Source organism: Danio rerio, chromosome 17, assembly GCF_052040795.2.
Source record: "Danio rerio strain M-AB ecotype USA chromosome 17, GRCz13ab, whole genome shotgun sequence".
Taxonomy (NCBI): Eukaryota; Metazoa; Chordata; class Actinopteri; order Cypriniformes; family Danionidae; genus Danio; species Danio rerio.
Window position 1 is genome coordinate 5,687,501 of NC_141037.1, and position 20,044 is coordinate 5,707,544.

The 20,044-nt window shown below is 38.0% G+C and overlaps 1 protein-coding gene across 6 annotated transcripts in view; it reads left to right on the top strand.

The window, feature by feature from the left end:
* Positions 1–20,044, top strand: part of LOC100334314 (kelch-like protein 29) — a 376,785-nt gene that overhangs the window by 232,641 nt on the left and 124,100 nt on the right. For all 6 annotated transcript variants that reach the window (XR_015512889.1, XR_015512890.1, XM_087289939.1 and 3 more), the window contains one exon: positions 6,478–6,737. Coding sequence is in view for 4 of the 6 variants with exons in the window: in XM_087289939.1 (XP_087146065.1) it covers positions 6,478–6,737 (260 nt within the window). In the remaining 2 variants the exon portion in view is untranslated. The remainder of the gene's footprint in view (positions 1–6,477; positions 6,738–20,044) is intronic.

The window sequence follows — 20,044 nt, forward strand, 5'->3', positions numbered from 1 at the left end:
TCCTCCGGGTGCTCCGGTTTCCCCCACAGTCCAAAGACATGCGGTACAGTTGAATTGGGTAGGCCAAATTGTCCATAGTGTATGAGTGTGTGTGTGAAAGTGTGTGTGGATGTTTCCCAGAGATGGGTTGCGGCTGGAGGGGCATCTGCTGCGTAAAAACTTGCTGGATAAGTTGACGGTTCATTCAGCTGTGGCGACCCCAGATTAATAAAAGGGACTAAGCCGACAAGAAAATGAATGAATGAATATTAGACATTTAAAGGCCAATAAAAGGCATACCGATGATTTTTATCATCAAATTTAATGTAGTCTCAGAATGCAGTCGTCACTTTTATAAATGCTGTACTTTGAATAACATGTCGAACATCTTTTTTTTTTTTTTTTTTTTTAATCTTCAATTGATGGCACTGAAATGGATTGAGTAACAGCAATGCTTTTGACCGGCGTCATGAATTATGCTCCTTTCAGATGGCTGTTGATAAGGCAGGTGTGAGGGATGAGTGAATAATGAGTTTAGCTTGAGAATCGGCTCTGACAGCTCCGGTTTGAGCTTCCCTTTCCCATGAGCCTCTGCAGGATCCGGAGCTTATTAATCTATCAGCACCTCTGAAATGACATTCTCTCCTGTAGGGATTCGCCGTCTACTTCAGTATACAAAAGTTATAAATGAGAAAATCGAAAAAATGTGCAAGACTGGCTTCAGAAGTTCTTGTTAGCGCCAGAGCTTGAGATAAGAGACATGACACTCCAGTGCGGATGAAAAGTGAAGAAGATTGATCTGGCGGACAGACGATGCTGCATTGAAATATTTGCTAATAGAAACCCCAGCCATTTGTGCTTTGCGTTCTATAACCACGTGGGCTTTTATTAAGCGTAATGCTGTGAGTGTGAGACTGGTTTTGTAACTGTAGTTTCTTTACAGCTTCAGGTTATTCAGAGCTTCTCCTTTACAGTGTGTTTGATTTATTGCAGCAGGGATTGCTCTTAATTAAGTTATTTACTGATGATTAAACTATTGTACTGTAGACCTTTTTTTGAAAGTCTTGGCAATAATTTGTGTCTTAAAACCAGTGTTGGCTACGTTACTTCAAAAACATAATTAATTACTAATAACGTCTTTGCAGTTGTATTTAAAGAGCCCATATTATGGGTTTTTGAAAATTCCCCTCCATGTAGTGTGTAACAGCTCTAAGTGAAGTGAAGTATCCAGCTAAGGCTTAAATCTGTTAGTGTACAGTGTTTAAAACGGTTGATTCATCTATAAAAGAGTCGACTCATAGTGCTTCAAACGAGTCGCCTTGATACCGATTCATTAGGTGTTTCGCCATGACGTACGAACGAAACCAAGTTATTCACGTGCACGCACAAACCCGAGAGATTTCAAACCTGAGGCCCCGCCCTCTGACGCAGAAACCCAGACACACACACACACACACACACAAACAAACACACGCACACAAACATGCAGGTCGATTGAAGTCACACTGCAGATGGATATATTGAGTCTCTACCCAAAGATGAAACATCAGCATTATAACCAAGCAGTTGGAAACTACTGGAAACTTCTGGAAACTACATGCTACAAAGAATACTTCATCAGCGTTTGTTAAAGGAAGGATCAGTAAAGAGTAACTTACTGATGGACGTCAGGATGGGTTTCTTCCTACCTTTCTCAAGTGTAAGTACGTGCGATTAAAGTTGCCTCGTTGACTCTAGCTTGCAAATGTATTTAGTTGTGATTTGTTACTTGTAACCGAGTGTACTGTATAAGGTTAACTGGCTATATTCTCTTATCGCGTGCAAATTCACGTTAAAAACGGGACGCGTGCTGCTTTGTTTATGGAGCTCCGTGGTAGAGTTCTGCATTCCCGTGGCTGTCCCCGCGCCAGATTTCTGCGGCGCGGGAATGAATTTCCGAATAAATCGTGGGAGCGGTCGGTAATGGGTTTAATTTGGGACGGGAGCGGGCTGTCTAGCAATATCACGGATATTGCTATGCGAATGAGAAAGAGAGAGTCTGCTTGGTGCTTGTGTGTGTTAGTGCGCACGCGCGCGTATGAGAGACAGAGAGAGAGAGAGCGAGCGAGAGAGAGAGCGAGCGAGCGCGAGTTTTGTGTGCTTGGTGTTGTGTGTGTGTGTTTATACAGACATCTTGGCTGTCTGGACTGTTTAGCTGGGTGATTTTTGGTTGTGTTCTCCCCCGCTCTAGCGGGATCGGGCGCGGCGGGCAGAAAACGAAGCGGGTTCTCAGGCTAAAACCTGGCGGGTGCGGGCGGAAGCGGGAGCGTTGTCATCCAGAGGTGTGTGTGTGTGTGTTTTTGTGTGTGTGTGGCAGCTAAAATCCACGCCTACACTATCGAGCGTGTATGAACTGTGATTACTTTTTATATTGCTGATTAGCTATTGGCCATTTCACTCTCTGACTGAAGGCAGTCGACCAATCGCGACAGACTGTCATTGGTCCAATCAGCGCAGATTAGCTTCGCGCTAAGGAGGGGTTTGGGAACAAATGAATCACTGGACGATTCATACGGGAGTCGCTGGGATAATTTGGTAAAAATAAATGCAGATTATAAGACCATGAAAGTGTTTTTTGACCTTGCATATTAGACTGTTGTTGGAGACCCTTACAACCAAGACATGACCCTATTTCATGTATAATATGGGCTCTTTAAATGACTTTTACAATTACTTTGTCTAAAAAGTAACTTAGTAGGGCTAGAGGGGGTCCAATTTGGGAAGCACAGGATTTTATATCTGTTATTTGCAGACGATGTTGTCCTGTTGGCTTCATCGAACATGGAGCAGCATGCACTGGGGTGGTTTGCCGCCTATGTGACAAGGCTGGGATGAGAATCAGCACCTCCAAGTCCGAGGCCATGGTGCTCCACTGGAAAAAAGTGGCTTGCTATCTTGAGGCTAGAGGAAAGTCTTTACCCTAGATGGAGGAATTCAAGCAACATGGGGTTTTGTTCATGAGGGAGGGAAGGAAGGAACGTGAGGCAGAACGGTGCAGCAGTGATGCTGTTAATGTACGGGTAAAGTAGGGCCTGAGCCGAAAGGCAGAGCTCTCGATTTACCAGTCAGTCTAAGTTCCTACTCTCACCTATGGTCATAAGGTTTGGGTCATGACTGAAAGGTCACAGCAAGAAGGTCGCCTGTTCGAGCCTTGGCTGGGCCAGTTGGCATTTCTGTGTGGAGTTTGCTTGTTCTCCATGCGTTTGCATGAGTTTCCTCTGGGTGCTCCGGTTTCCCCCACAGGTCTGAAGACATGCGGTACAGGTGAATTGGGTAAGCTAAAAAATAGTCCGTATTGTATTTTTGTGAATGAGAGTGTGGGTGTTTCCACACTGGAAGGGCATCAGTTGTGTAAAAATATATGCTGAAGTAGTTGGTGGTTCATTCCGCTGTGGCATTCGGAAAAACAAATAAATGGATCACTTGTTTTCTTATCGGTTTATTTATTTGTCTCTTTGACACAAAAGATATGTATAGAATAAGCATGCATAAGCCATTAGTAATTTTGGGATCATCATTTGTTGTATGCGCTTTGTCACTCATTTTAACCAAGCTTTGAATAAGGTTTAATAACTTTTTCCTGCACTAAATTGAACTGACAATTGACATAAAAGCATCTCATAGAAGTCGTCTGGATGACACCGATGTCTGATGTTGACGTGAAGGCCAAAGCTCTGTTTTCAGAAGCGTTGAATGAAGACGGCGCAGGTTTACCAGAGCTCTTATTGACCTTTCATGCAGCAGAAAAGGTCTGAGTCTGTCTAGACTAATCAGAGTCCTGGAGAGCCTCCTGTCCAATCGATTGCCATGCTTAGCTCTTTTTCCCCCCCACTCTCTGTTTGTGATATTGCACTCATCTTTTCCACAGCAACACCTGCAGATGAATGCAATCTTTCAGACACCTCTCACTCAGTACCTTTACAGGGACTCCAATACTCTGATTTTGATACAATTAAGACAATAGTCTGATTTTGAGTTTACCATGTAAACAATATGGTATCAAAGTCCATTAAAACGACCCTCTCCTATCAGTCCTTATTAATTCATTCTCTCATTCAGCACCTCGGTGAAATCATTCATTCATTTTCCTTTAGCGTAGTCCCTTATTTATAAGGGGTCACCACAGCGAAATGAACCGCTAACTATTCCTGCATATGGTTTACTTTGTGGATGCCCTTCCAACCACAACCCAGTACTGGAAAACACCCACACACACACACACACACACACAATTTGGTTTATTCAATTCCCCTATAGCAAATGTGTTTGGACTGTGGGGTACGATGTGATGCCATGCGATGTGATACAACACGTTACGATACATTTTGATACGGTTCGATATGTTATGATACATTACAATACTTTACAATACAATACGATGTAATACGACACCATATGATACAATACCATACGATATTATATATGATATGGTACGATACGATACAATATGATATAATAAAACACGATATACTTTTGTATGATATGGTACGATGTGATGCGATGCAATACAATATGTTCAGAAATGTTACAATACATTAAAATATGTTCTGATGTTATGATACGTTACAGTACTTTAAGAGACAATACTATGCAATATGATACCATATGATATATGTGTATATATGATATGACACAACATGGTACGGTATGGCACGGTACAATGTGATACGATACATTATGATATGTTACGATACATTACGATATGTTCTGATGTTATGATATGTTGCAATACATGACGATACAATGCGATACGATACGATACCATATGATATGATACCATACGATATGGTACATGATATATGATATGATAGGGCACAATTATGATACGATATAATAAGATATGATAAGATATAATATGACATCACATGGTACGGTACGCTACGATGTGATGCAGTGAAATTGTGATATGATACATTAAGATATGTTACGATACATTACAATATGTTCTGATGTTATGAAATGTTACAATACGATACGATGCGATAACATATGATATGACACGACAAGATATGATACAATATGATGTAATACAACACGACATACTTTCATATGATATGGTACGATGTGATCCGATGCAATACAATACGTTAAGATATGTTACATTACATTAAAATATGTTCTGATGTTATGATACGTTACAGTACTTTAAGGGACAATACTATGCAATATGATACCATATGATATCATATCATACGATACGATATGATATGGTACAATACAATATGATATGACACAACATGGTACGGTATGGTACAGTACAATGTGATGCGATGTGAGACGATACATTATGATATGTTACGATACATAACGATATGTTCTGATGTTATGATATGTTGCAATACATGACGATACAATGTGATACGATACCATATGATATGATGCCATACGATATGATACATGATATATAATATGATACGACACAATATGAGATGATATAATATGACATGACATGGTACGGTACGCTACGATGTGATGCAATGCAATTGTGATATGATACATTAAGATATGTTACGATACATTACAATATGTTCTGATGTTATGATATGTTACAATACCATACGATGCGATATGATACGATAACATCTGATATGACACGACAAGATATGATGCGATATAATGTAAAACAACATGACATACTTTCATATGATATGGTACGATGTGATGTGATGCAATACAATACACTAAGATATGTTATAATACATTGAAATATGTTCTGATGTTATGATACGTTACAGTACTTTAAGAGACAATACTATGTAATATGATACCATATAATATCATATCATATCATATCATATGGTAGAATACAATATGATATGACACAACATGGTACAGTATGGCACGGTACAATGTGATGTGATGTGATACAATAAATCAATATGTTACGATACATTACGATATGTTCTGATGTTATGATATGTTGCAATACATGACGATACAATGCGATACAATACAAAACCTTATGATATGATACCATACGATATGGTACATGATATATGATATGATAAGACACAATATGATACGATATGATATGACACGATATAATATGACATGACATGGTACGGTACGCTACGATGTGATGCAATGCAATTGTGATACGATACATTAAGATATGTTACCATACATTACAATATGTTCTGATGTTATGATATGTTACAATATCATACGATGCGATATAATAACATATGATATGATAACATATGATATGACAAGACAAGATATGATACGATATGATATGATACAATACGATACGATAGACTCTGCATGTAAACTGCTTTTGGTCAATTTATTGAAGTATACTTGTGACACCAAGCATAACTAAAACCAACAATATTAATGAAACAAACCGAAATGAAGTGTACAGCAATTTTGAAAACTGTAGCAAAATAAACACTAGTTTAAAAATGCAAAGCTGTAATAACCTTGGTGTGTGTTTGTGTGTGTTTTCTGACTGTTTAGAGAAGCAGCTGACGGCGGCGAACTGTCTGGGTGTATTGGCGATGGCTGAAGCCATGCAATGCACTGAACTCCACAACATGGCCAAAGCCTTCGCCCTGCAGAACTTTCCAGATGTAGCGGGACAAGAGGAAATTCTGAACGTCTCCAAAGAAGACCTAGTCAGCTACATGTCCAACGACAGCCTGAACACCAAAGCAGAGGAGCTGGTGTACGAGACAGTCATCAAGTGGATTAAGAAAGAGCCCAGCAGCAGAGTCCAGGTAGGAGAGAAGAGTTCATCACAGTCTTCAGTTTAACGCTCAATGTTCAATAGCTGCTCACTGTTGATCCTGGATAATGTCCCTTGATAGAGTAGTACAGTAAGTTGTTCATTAAATACATTGCATTGAATACGTTCTGTCTGTTGAGCAGGGTGTGTGAAAACTTAAAGAACCTTACTCACTCGTGTCTTCTTAATAAATTGTAATAATTCATTATCTCAGAACGCACATATGGATCAAGTGTCAAATAATGCAGCCTTGGTGAGCATAAAGAAGAGCACTGAGATGTCTTTCAGAAGAACATTCTTTCAGTGCCTGCATTTTAAAAGAGTAATCGACTGATATGCTTGTGTTTAATTACAGTTTGAGCTAAATTTACAGGAAGCTCAATTGATCAGCATTCAGATGCGCATAGTCAGCTTTCTGGCCAAAATAAGAGAATGTAATGCAAACCAGCACTAAGAGTTTTAGTCTTGTTTCTAATCTAAATATGTAAAATGTTTAAATCTAGAAGCATTTCTTAGATAAACAAAAAATATTGTCACATTTTAAGATATATTATGTCAAAATTAAGTGAGGTTTTTCTTAAAACAAGCTAAAAAAATCTGACAATCGGGTAAGGAAAATGATCTTGTCTTTCGTTTTGACATAGGGTTAATTAGCTTGTTGTGAAGAGAACCTATGGTGAAAATCAGCTTTCTGTACGATCTCTGTGTAGACATAGTGTGTCAACAGTCATATTGGAGTGATAAAAACACAATAATTCTGTTTTTTTTTTTTTTTTTTGCCTAAAAATTGCAAAAACGCTACTTTTTCAGCACAGAAAGTTTAAAATATCTGACTTCCTGTTGGGTTTGGGATTTCGGTTCAGGAGACTTTATTGTAGGAATTGGCATGTTTGAGTTGTGTGCCACTTTTTGTGCATGAATCGTAGCTCTGGGGCCAGTCTTTCAAAAATGCATAGGTGGCGCTGTCGAGTCATTTTGCCACAACCTATAACAAACGTTAATTTTCGGCACTTCTAGGGCGTGTGCAAAGTTTTGTGAGTTTTCGGGCATGTTTCAGACCCTTAAAATCGTGATTTATTCCGGAAAAAAAGAAGCGGAAGAATAATATTATAAACGGAGCAAATGCCAGTAGGGCCTGCGCACCGTTTTGGTAATCGTCCCTAATAAACAGAGCATTTCCAATAGGGCCGACGCACCATTTTGGTGCTTGGTCCCTAAAAATAATTTAATTAAAAGTCATTGCAAATTTCAAGCAAGATGTAAAGCAATTGGGAGATATAAACAAACACTAAATAAATAAATAAATAAATAAATAAATAAACGTGATATTAAAAAGTTAGGAGTTAACAAGAGTTAAGATTTAAACAAGAATCATATTTGAAAAAGCCAGAAATGAGAAATTAAAAAAAAGAGAATTTTTTTGTAAAAATTCACAAAAACATTGTATTATTATTATTATTATTATTATTATTATTATTTTAATTAATTAATTCATTCATTCATTTATTCATTTATTCGTTTATTGCAGTGAGAATTATTGCATAAATATTCCATGGTCTGGTCAGTGTTTGTTTGTGCTATTTGTATTTTTGACATATTAGAATATCACTATAACAGCACGCTTTATTTCTGTAAGATCTGTGTGTAGATATAGTGTGTCAACAGTCATATTGGAGTGATAAAAACACAATAATTCTGTTTTTTATTTTCTGATGTTAAAATTGGATTCAAATCCCTGCAGTCCTGAGGCCCATCGCAACGTAGGAGTGCATAGCCCCATAATAACATCTCTCCGCACTAAGGCCTATAATAATATCCACAAGAAAAGGACATATGCAAAGCAACTGGGATTAAAAGATCTGTTCAGCTCTCTGTGATCATCTGCACCTCAAGAGCGAGTTTTACAAGTTCAAAACGTTTCTAAAACAGTACATGTTTGTAATAAAGACAGTAAAATCTGTAATTCATCATCACAGCTGCATAGTGTCAGTACGATTATAAAAGAAGACGCTTCAAACCCGGGTTGTGCATGTTAAATCAAGTGTATTTTGTTCATTAACATAATGGATAGCCATACAGCGGTGTGTATTAAAGTCTATCCTTGTCACATAAACAGTGTAAAACTAAACATGTGTGTTTTTGCACACACAAATGCATAACAACATTGTGTGACTCATCATTGCAGAAAGGCTTGAATTAACTCTACATCAAATAACCATTGAGATTTTTTTTGCCTGTAGTTCAAGAGTTCACACTTAACTGATGATTGAATATAAATCTTGTTTGGCATGCTGTCCCGGGAGAGAGCCCTGAGCTCATAAGGTCCTCAAGCCTGGGGCTCCCTCCCGTTTGCAAGGCAAGAGGGGAATTTGAGCTCAGGTAGATCTCGAGAACTACCCTGCTGTATTAGATAATGAACAGATAGTGATTGCTCTTAAGAGATATTTACTTACTTGGAGCATGTCTAAGGTGTTGATTTGGATTAGTCAATTAACTTAATTTGCATATTTTTGTGAACGGTAGGAGGAAACCGGGGAACCCGGGGGAAACCCATGTGAGCATGGGGAGAACGTGTAATCTCGGCACAAAAACGTTGGCTGGCTTGGTATGGACTAGAGCCAGTGACGTTCTTTATGTGAGGCAACAGTGCTAACCACTGGGCCACCATGCCACCCATAAAGGAAAGAAAACGGAATAGGGGTGCAATGGGGGATTCTTCAAAATAAAGGTGGCTTTGATATGGATCTTAGGGTATTTATAGTTGCTTAGGAATCGTCTGATTGGTGAATCGTAAATTGAATAATGAGGGGCCAGTTGCAAGCGATCTACGTGGGACGTGTTTATCTATGTGGGACGTCGCAGGTGAATGCTACACCAATCAGAGCAATCTTTGTGGCTCTAACACACACAGGGAAACAGTGGGCGGGGAGAACCAGCTCATTAGCATTAAAGGCACAGCCAACAAAAACAGCTACAATGTCTTAACAGCTCAAGTTTCCCAGATTCAGAAAGGCATAATAAATAATCTGATGGGTGTTTTGAGCAGAAACTTTACAGAGAAAATCTGGAAATACAAAAGATTTATCTTAAATCTTGAAAAAGGGCTAAAATAGGTGCCCCTTAGGGGAAAACTCAGTTAATCTTGACGTATTATTTCTTGAAACAGGACAATATGTTTTGCTTGTCTCGGAAATGCTTCTTGATTTAAGAATTTGTGGATATTTGGACAAGAAACAAGACAAAAAGTCTTCGTAAGAACAACCTTTTTTTGCAGTAAACCTTACTCTATGCATTTAATCTAGATGTGTCATTGTTATTCGGTGCAGAAAGAAAGCCAGAAGAGTCTCAGAGCAGGTCTGATGAGGAGTTGTGTCATTGAACAGATTTAAAAACATCATTCTTTACTGCCTGTTTGACAAACTTGTGAGATTAAATCACTTTTTTTTTTTTTTGCATAGCAAGTAATCAATTTCTGGAAGCGTGCTGTGTTTCCGATCTCGTTTCTTCTTTGAGACTTTACTGATGTTCATATCTATGGGAGACGGTCTGAAAAGAGTCTGGTAATATGAGAGATATGAAACATTGATGATGTCGTGCTCATGCCGAGGCTGCAAGGATATAATCATCCTCACCCTCATTTCTTTACCTTAAAGGGATAGTTCACCCAAAAAAGAAAGTTTCCTGTTCATTTACTCTCCCGCAGGTCATCCAAGATGTCGGTAACTTTTTCCTTCAGTTTCTGATTAGTCTGTGTGAGTGTGAAGTTTCAGCTATAAAAACAAACAAACAAATAATGTGTTATAACTCTTTGAAACGGCCCCTTTTAGGCTTTGATCCTTACCTTGCAGGCACACAACGTCATAAGATGTTAATATAAGGTTAGATTTGGGTTGCAAGCGTCTAAGGATAACACTATTTTAAAATCCAATAATGATGTCAAATGACGTTGATTCATTCATTTATTGCTTTTCCTTTTAGCTTAGTCCCTTTATTAATTAGGGGTCGCCACAGCAGAATGAACCGCCAACTTTTTATGCATAAGATGCCCTTCCGGTCGCAACACAACACCTTGACCTGAAACAAATGACCTTGATATATTGGTTGATTTTAGGTTGTGTTGGAAAATTACCAACGTCCAAACAATGTCAGGTTGTGACATCATTAGATGTTGATACTTTGTTACTTTTAGGTTGTGTTGGAAAGTAACCAAAATGCAGCGTCTGTCCGATGTTAGACATTAACGTTGGTCTGATGTTGAGTGAACCCGATTTTCATTTCCAAACAAAGTGCAACATACCCACGACTTTGGTGTGCAACATCAATTTGACGTCATGTTGACGTCCTGTGCTTGCCGTAATTTGTGTCGTTTTGGTGAGTGTAGCTTTAAATTCAAATGAAATTTCAAAAGGGGGTGGAGCTACAAATGCCTATGTGTCAACATAGTGATATGCAATTTTTACAATTTTCCAAATTGTCCCTTCTTGATGACTTCTTTGTCAGCAAGATGTTTTAGTCACTGAAAACAGAATCACATTTAGTTATAATTAAAGCTGCAAGCAGCGTTAAAAGTGACCTCGCACTCGCGTTCACTGCCACCCGGTGACCTCAGGATGGGAACAGCAAACAATAATAATTTGAGCTGATATTTTTAAAAAATATGAGAAAATCACAGATTTATGTCAAAATTCCTCCTGTCAGCAGATGACTGTGACTCAGTGTTGGCAGGTAGATGTCTTCAGGAGAGGAATTTTATCGAACGTGAAGTTTCAGGCAGATCGGACATTGTGTGGTTGAGTTATAAGTACTTCCTGTTTCATGGCGAATCCTTGAGGTTTGTCAGGCTGCCACGGACACCCACATTTAGTGATGATATGATCAAATTTGTGGGAGCATTTTTTTTTACACTGTGAAACATGTCATTTCCTCTTGCCAGCAGGTGGCGTTAAAACTGTAACTGGATATTGGCATGTTAACGTGTTCAGGTAAAGACTCTTATCAAGCGTGTGGATCGGATAATGCATGCCTGAGTTATAATAACTTCCTGTTTCGTGGTAAATCCACGTGGTAAGGCCGCCACGGTCACGCCCTTTGACGAAAACTCTAGATCTACGCAATTTAACATTGCCAAGGCCTTTAGATGACAAAAGCCCATTTTGGTGTTGAAGGGATAAAATCCCTAGGAGGAGTTTGTTAAAATACGACGCCTGAAAATGGCAAAAACTGCACTTTTTTTGGTTTAGAAATATCTGACATCCCGTTTGGTTTGAGATTTCGATCCAAAAGATCTTTTTGTAGGTTTTAGCATGTTTGAGGTGTGTGCCAATTTTCGTGCGTGTGCGTGAATTGTAGCCAGGGGGTCAGTCCGTCAAAAATGCATAGGTGGTACATTTTCAGCACTTCTGGGCGTGTGCAAAGTTTCGTGAGTTTTCGGGCATGTTTAGACCCTCAAAATTGCTATTCATTCCGGAAAAGAAGCAGAAGAAGAAGAAGCGGAAGAATAATAATAAACGTAGCAATTCCAATATCGCCTACGCACCGTTTCAGTGCTCGGTCCTAAATAAACAGAGCAATTCCAATAGGGCCTGCACACCATTTCGGTGCTCGGTCCCTAAAAATAATTGAATTAAAAGTAATTTAATCTTAAGCAAGATGTAAAGGAATTGTGCGATATAAACAAACACTAAATAATTTTTTTTAAAATAAATGTGATATTAAAAAGTAAGTAGAAATATTTTTCTCCCCATAGTGGTGAAAATTAATGATTTTGAGATTTAAAAAAAATCATATATGAAAAAGTCAGAAATTAGAAATTTAAATGGGGAAAAAAAGAAAGAAAATTTACATAAAAATGAACAAAAACATTGTATTATTATTATTATTATTGTTGTTGTTGTTGTTGTTGTTGTTTTTATTAACTTTACTATTATTTTTTTATTAATATCATTATCATTTATTTATTTTTATTTATTTATTTATTTATTAATTATTGCAAAAATATTCCATTGTCTTTACACAAGTGTTTGTTTGTGCTATTTATATTTTTGCATATTAGAATATCACTATAACAGCACGCTTTATTTCGGGCCAGAGCGTACACCTCAGGCTTTTTTTAACTTTCATAAACATAAACATTTTTTTTTTTTTGCCTGCTTGTTACATAAGTGTACAGTTAAAGGCTGTATTTTAAGATTCCGAATAGTCAGCAGTAGCTAAAAACGTGCCATGCTAATTAAGATTAGCATTGGTTGCATTATTTAAATGTCAGCAGATGAAGCTGTCCTTGTTTTAGATCATCATGTCAAAAATGAATGGTAATGTATGTGGATTGCAAGTGTCGAGGGAGCTGTTCTGAAACAAGCTTGTCAATCTGCAAGATACTTGTTATTTAAGTAGTTGAATTACACTCAGCATACTCAATTTTTAATAGGACAAGTACAATACAAGATACTTACAACAAGAAGTGCTTTGGACCAGCATTATACCTTTTTATGCAGGCGAAAAAGAACAGAATTCACCTTTATTTCTATAGCGCTTTTACAATGTAGATTGTGTCAAAGCAGCTTCACATAGAAGATTATAGTAAATGTAAACTGTGCCAGTCCAGTTTTCAGAGTAAAAGTCAGGGGCGTTGCTAGACATAAAGCTCTACAGGGGCACATTTCCCACTCCCAAAAATAAATACATTAATTTAAAAAAAAATTAATGAAAAAAAAAAAAAAAAAAAAAAATATATATATATATATATATATATATATATATATATATACAGGGCTTTACATTAACACCCGCCAAATGCGGGTAGATTTCAGCTTTGGCGGGTAAGACAGCCGCTCCCACTAGCCACTTTGGCAGGTTGGAAATAATTTTTACATTGTAGTTTTCTTTAAGCAGGGTTCAATTAGAGAGTAAGGATGGCCCAATGTGCGTGCAAATGTGATCTTAGAATCGAGAAACAGCACAACTGAAAACAATAACTGTGTTCGCGCGAGACAAAGCAGGTGAATACCGTATGAGAGGATGATTACTAAGAGAACCGAACGCAAGTGAACGGAAAAAAAGCGCAAGTAAACGGGAGCTTGTGCGCTTTAAACAATCGCGCACATCACATCACCTGTGCGCGCGACTGTTTAAAGTGCGCGCGCTCTCGTTTACTTGCGCTTTTTTCCGTTCACTTGCGTTCGGTTCTATTTGAAAAAGACTATACAAAAAACGATGCTCGTGTACCCACAGTCCTGCTGCTTTTAAGAGCTCAAGATTGAAATATATATAAATATATCATCCTTTCATCATTACTCGTGGTATGTTTTAATATAGTTTAATTATCATCCTTTACAATAACATTTCTTTAATATGGGATTAACCAACCATTTGTGTAGTAACTGCTGATCTGGGGCAACACAACATCTAAATCAAGTCATTATAGCATGTCAAAGTCACATTTATTTATATGAAATATATTTTCCAAACAACAAAATTGTGACTAGTGAAAATGGCAAGTGGCTAGTAATGTTGGAAATCTACTAGCCACAGTGGCTGGTGATCAAAAAAGTTAATGTAAAGCCCTGTGTATGTATTGAAACAATCATATATATATATATATATATATATATATATATATATATATATATATATATATATATATGGGGCGAAGCAGTGGCGCAGTAGGTAGTGCTGTCGCTTCACAGCAAGAAGGCCACTGGTTCGAACCTCGGCTCAGTTCGCGTTTCTGTGTGGAGTTTGCATGTTCTCCCTGCGTTCGCGTGGGTTTGCGCGGGTGCTCCGGTTTACCCCACATTCCAAAGACATGCGGTACAGGTGAATTGGGTAGGCTAAATTGTCCGTAGTGTATGAGTATGTGTGTATGTGTTTGTGTGGATGTTTCCCAGAGATGGGTTGCGGCTGGAAGGGCATCCACTGCTTAAAAATGTGCTGGATAAGTTGGCGGTTCATTCCGCTGTGGCAACCCCGGATTAATAAAGGGACTAAGCCAACAAGAAAATGAATGAATGAATATAGATAGATAGATAGATAGATAGATAGATAGATAGATAGATAGATAGATAGATAGATAGATAGATAGATAGATAGATAGATAGATAGATCTATCGCGAAAGGCGTGGCGCAATACTTGTTTGCTAGTTTCAGCTTGGCGCAAGAGTCGTTTTGAGGCGTTGCGCCATGCTCTTGCACAAATGCATTTGTGCTCATATGTGCGCCCATAGGCGTTCTGGTCTAAAAAGGAAGGCGTTCTGAGGTGGACTGCTGGCGCGTTGCTATTTTGAGAAACTATAATAGATTTTTCAATAGACCAAAACAAACTCGGTCTAAACTCCGACACAGAGTTGCGCCTCACTTACACACTGCTTAATAGCCTACACACAAGATGTAGAGCAATACGCAAATATCTTTACATGTGAAAAAATTAAATATTAAGGATAGGCCTATATATAGGCTATAATAACAATATATATAGGATATAAATATAAAAAATATTATGGTCCCACTTTATATTAAGTGTTCCTAACTACTATGTACTTACATCAAAAAATAAATACAATGTACTTACTGTGTTTATAATGTATTTGAGAACACTTGTGGTGCTTTTGAGTTGGGATAGAGGTTGGGTTATGGACAGGTTTGGTGGCATGGGTAGGTTTAAGGGTGGGTTAAGGTGTAAGGGATGGTCAACAGTGTATTTACAAATGTAATTACAAAAGTTAGTTACAGATGTAATTACATATATGTATTTAATCAAGCATGAGTACATAGTAAATACATGTATTTACACAATAAGTACATTGTAACAAACTATTAATTCCTGTGTAAGTACATATTAGTTAAGGCCACTTAATATAAAGTGGGACCAATATTATTTTCTAGCCTACATAAATATAAAAAACCACTGCTTTTATGCCTTCTTCATCTCGGGAGGCTTTTTTAGTTCATTCATAACAATTTGATTTTGTATAATGTTATTATTATTAGCAGTATTATTTATTATATCCATATTTATATTTGTTTTATTAAAAACAAGCTTAGATTTTCCCACCTGTCAGGTTTTAGACCATATGGGGCACAGCATGTGTATTAGGATATAACCCAGGTTTTTGAACACACTTCATTATTATTGTTCATTTATTCGTTTGCTGGAAATTACAACTGAATTTAGAAACAGTTTTGAAACAAATCTTTGCGCTTAACAAATGAAATTAATTATTTATAGGCTAATTGATGTCTGTGCGTACAAGGTTTCCCTATCCACGAGAGCGAAAGTGAAAGTAGATCATTTATCTCTCATTCTCGCGCTGCAGATGCTCTGTGTAACTGTGTTTTTTTTTTTTTGCTAGTGAAAAGCACAATTTTTCCACTTCCACTTACTTTACGTCATGTAAACAGCAAATGCGCTTATGGCGTGACGCAACTGGCTCTAAAAGGGAATGGGAGATGAGACTCCGACACGCCCTGAAAGCGTTTGCACCCTGCGCTTTGTGTTTTGCACATGGACCTTCAAAATAGAGCCCTCAAAGTGTTCCTTGTTCAAACTACTTATTTAAAATGAGCTGAATCAACACAACTACTCTTCTTATTGGCGTTATATTGGGATTTGTAGATTATTGCTTGTTGTTTGCACATAAAAAAGGGGCTATGTAAGTTCATGTTTATATTATTTCTCTCAATTCTGAGCATCTTTACCAATAGAGTTAAATCCTGCTGTGAATACTGAATGCTTTAAAATCCTTGAGCAAGTAAAGTTCCTTTACAGGTGTATTGAATTTTTAAATATTCTTTTTAAAGCCATTTCATTTCATTGTGCATTCATAAGATTGAATAATACATCAGTTTAATTGAATCAGTTTATACAGCTTCCTGAGTTCTGATGCTAATATATTGAAGAGAATATATAGTCAGGAGCCAATTGAGTGCTGGAGTGTTTGGAGTCTATCAAGAGTTTTTCTTTCTTTCTTTCTTTCTTTCTTTCTTTCTTTCTTTCTTTCTTTCTTTCTTTCTTTCTTTCTGTAAGTTTTTGATAGGTTTTGATAAGTTTTTGTTAGTTTTCTTCTAAAGCATAAAATATAAGTATACATAATAAATGCACTTTTTTTTTTTTTACAAATTACTGAGTCTATGATGCTCCACTCATCCACTCATCCATCCACCCATCCATCCACCCATCCGTCCGTCTGTCCATCCATCCATTCATCTGTCTACTGTATCCATCCATCCATCCATCCATCCATCCATCCATCCATCCATCCATCCATCCAGCAATCCATCCACCTATCTAGCCATCCATCCATCCATCTATCCAGCAATCAATCTGTGTATACTGTATCCATCCATCCATCCATCTATCCAGCCATCAATCTGTGTATACTGTATCCATCCATCCATCCATCCATCCATCTATCCAGCCATCAATCTGTGTATACTGTATCCATCCATCCATCCATCCATCCATCCATCCATCCATCCATCCATCCATCCATCCATCCATCCATCCATCCATCCGTCTACTGTATCCGTCCATCCATTCATCTGTCTGCTGTATTCATCAGTCTACCCATCCATCCATCCATCCATCCATCTATCCAGCCATCAATCTGTGTATACTGTATCCATCCATCCATCAATCCATCCGTCTACTGTATCCGTCCATCCATTCATCTGTCTGCTGTATTCATCAGTCCACCCATCCATCCATCCATCCATCCATCCATCCATCCGTCCGTCTGTCCATCCATTCATCCACTTTATTTATCCATCTATCTTTCTGTCTATTTGCCTACTGTATCCATCCATCCATCCGTCTGTCCATCCATTCATTCACTTTTTTTAGCCATCTATCTTTCTGTCTATCGGCCTACTGTCCATCCATCCATCTGTCTGTCCGTCCATCCTTATGTTAATCCATCATCTGTCCATCCATCCATCCATCCATCCATCCATCCATCCATCCATGCATCCATCATTATGTTAGTCCATCCATTCGTCTGTCCGTTTGTCCATCCTTATGTTAATCCACCATCCATCCATCCATCATTATATTAGTCCACCCATCCATCCACCCATCCATCCATCCATCCATCCATCCGTCTGTCCATCCGTTCACCCACTTTATTTAGCCATCTATCTTTGTCTATTTGCCTACTGTATCCATCCATCCATCCATCCGTCTGTCCATCCATTCATCCACTTTATTTAGCCATCTATCTTTCTGTCTATCTGCCTACTGTATTTATCCATCCATCCATCTGTCTGTCCGTCCATCCTTATGTTAATCCATCATCCATCCATCCATCCATCCATCCATCCATCCATCCATCCATCATTATGTTAGTCCATCCATTCGTCTGTCCGTTTGTCCATCCTTATGTTAATCCATCATCCATCCATCCATCATTATGTTAGTCCATCCATTCTTTCATCAGTCCATCCATTTATCCGTCCATCTGTCCGTCCATCCATCCATCCATCCATCCATCCATCCATCCTTTTTTTTTAATTTCTGCATGTTTTCTGCATTTTTTCTGCATGGCTAAACGTTTTTTGCATTCATTTAATAAATGTCTATATTTTTTCTGCATTTAATTTTCCTTTCTTTTTTTTCTACTTTCTGCATTCATATGTATGCTTTTAACTTTGCTATTATGAGTAGATTTAGTGTGTTTCTGCTGCAGTCTTTAATGACGGCTGGATTGATTCATAATTCTACTTTTATTAATGCATATTTAAAAATAACCTTTATTAAAACATTATTGACGGTTGTTTCAGCGTTAAAATTATTTCGTAAAAGACAACTGAAGGGACAGTTCATCCAAAAATGAAAATTCAGTCACTGTTTACTCATCCTCAAGTGGTTATAAACATTTACAAGTTACTGTCTTCTGTTGAACACAAAAGAAGATATTTTGACGAAAACTGAACACCTGTAACAATTGACTTCATAGGAAAGAAACAATGGAAGCCAATGGTTTCCAACATTTTTCAAAATATCTTCCTTTGCGATCAACAGAAAAAAAAGAAATCTCATATAACAATAAGGAGTCAGAACTTAGAAAGTTGCAAATATATATAAATACACGCATTTCTCTCACTCACCGGCCACTTTATTAGGTACACCTTATTAGTTCCAGGTTGGACCCCCATTTGCCTTCAGACCTTCCCAAATCGTGCGTCTTCCACGTTGTTATGCTCGCTTGAACTGCAGCAGATCATCTTGACCATGTCTACATGCCTAAATGCATCGAGTTGCTGCCATCTAATTGGCTGATTAGAAATTTGTGTTGACGAGCAGTTAGACAGTTGTACCTAATAAAGTGGCCGGTGTGTGTATGTAGCAATAATATATAACATTCAAACACAGAAGCCTCTTCCAAACACTGCGGCTACACTCAGCCTCTTAAATGAATTTGCAGTGGACGTTGTGAGCCAATGGAGCGCAGTGTTTGGAGTGTGTGAAGTGTCGCTGTGAAACTAGATCAGATGGCATGAGAAGGAAGCAGCAGAGATTGATGCAGTGACCTTATGTTTATTTGGCCCTGGACTGCCTCCATTGAGAAGAAGCTGGATAGGAAATCAATCTGAATTCAGGCTGAAATGAGTTCCTCTACTTCACGCTGTTCCCCTGGGGTTTAGCCTATGAAATCACAAATCCAGCATGGCACTGAAGCAGAACTTTGGGTGAAAAAACACTCCTCCTTTATTTACAGTCTTCTCTCTTTCTCTCTCTCTCTCTGTCTTTTTTCTGCTCTTTTTATTCTGCGTATCGAACACTCTCTCCTCAGTTTGACAGAGCGCTGTATAAATCACAGCCTGTGTCTTTATGGGCTTTTCTGCTCTGAGTCGTTTCACATATGGAGACGCCACTGAAGAGCTTTCTCTCTGTCTTTCCCTTTCTATCTGTTTTATTCTGTCTGTTCTTTCTTTCGTTCTGTTCATTTTTTTCTTTGTTCTTTCTTTCTTTCTTTCTTTCTTTCTTTCTTTCTTTCTTTCTTTCTTTCTTTCTTTCTTTCTTTCTTTCTTTCTTTCTTTCTTTCTTTCTTTCTGTCTTTCCATTACTGTATATTTCTTTCTTTCCATCCATCTATCAATCCATCCATCACAGTATTCCCTTTTCTATCCATTCACCAATCCATCCATCATCCATCCATCCATCCATCCATCCATCATCCATCCATCCATCCATCTGTCCATCCATCCATCCATCCATCCATCCATCCATCCATCCATCCATCCATCCATCCATCCATCAATCCATCATCCATCCATTTGTCCATCTATTTATTTCTCTATCCATCC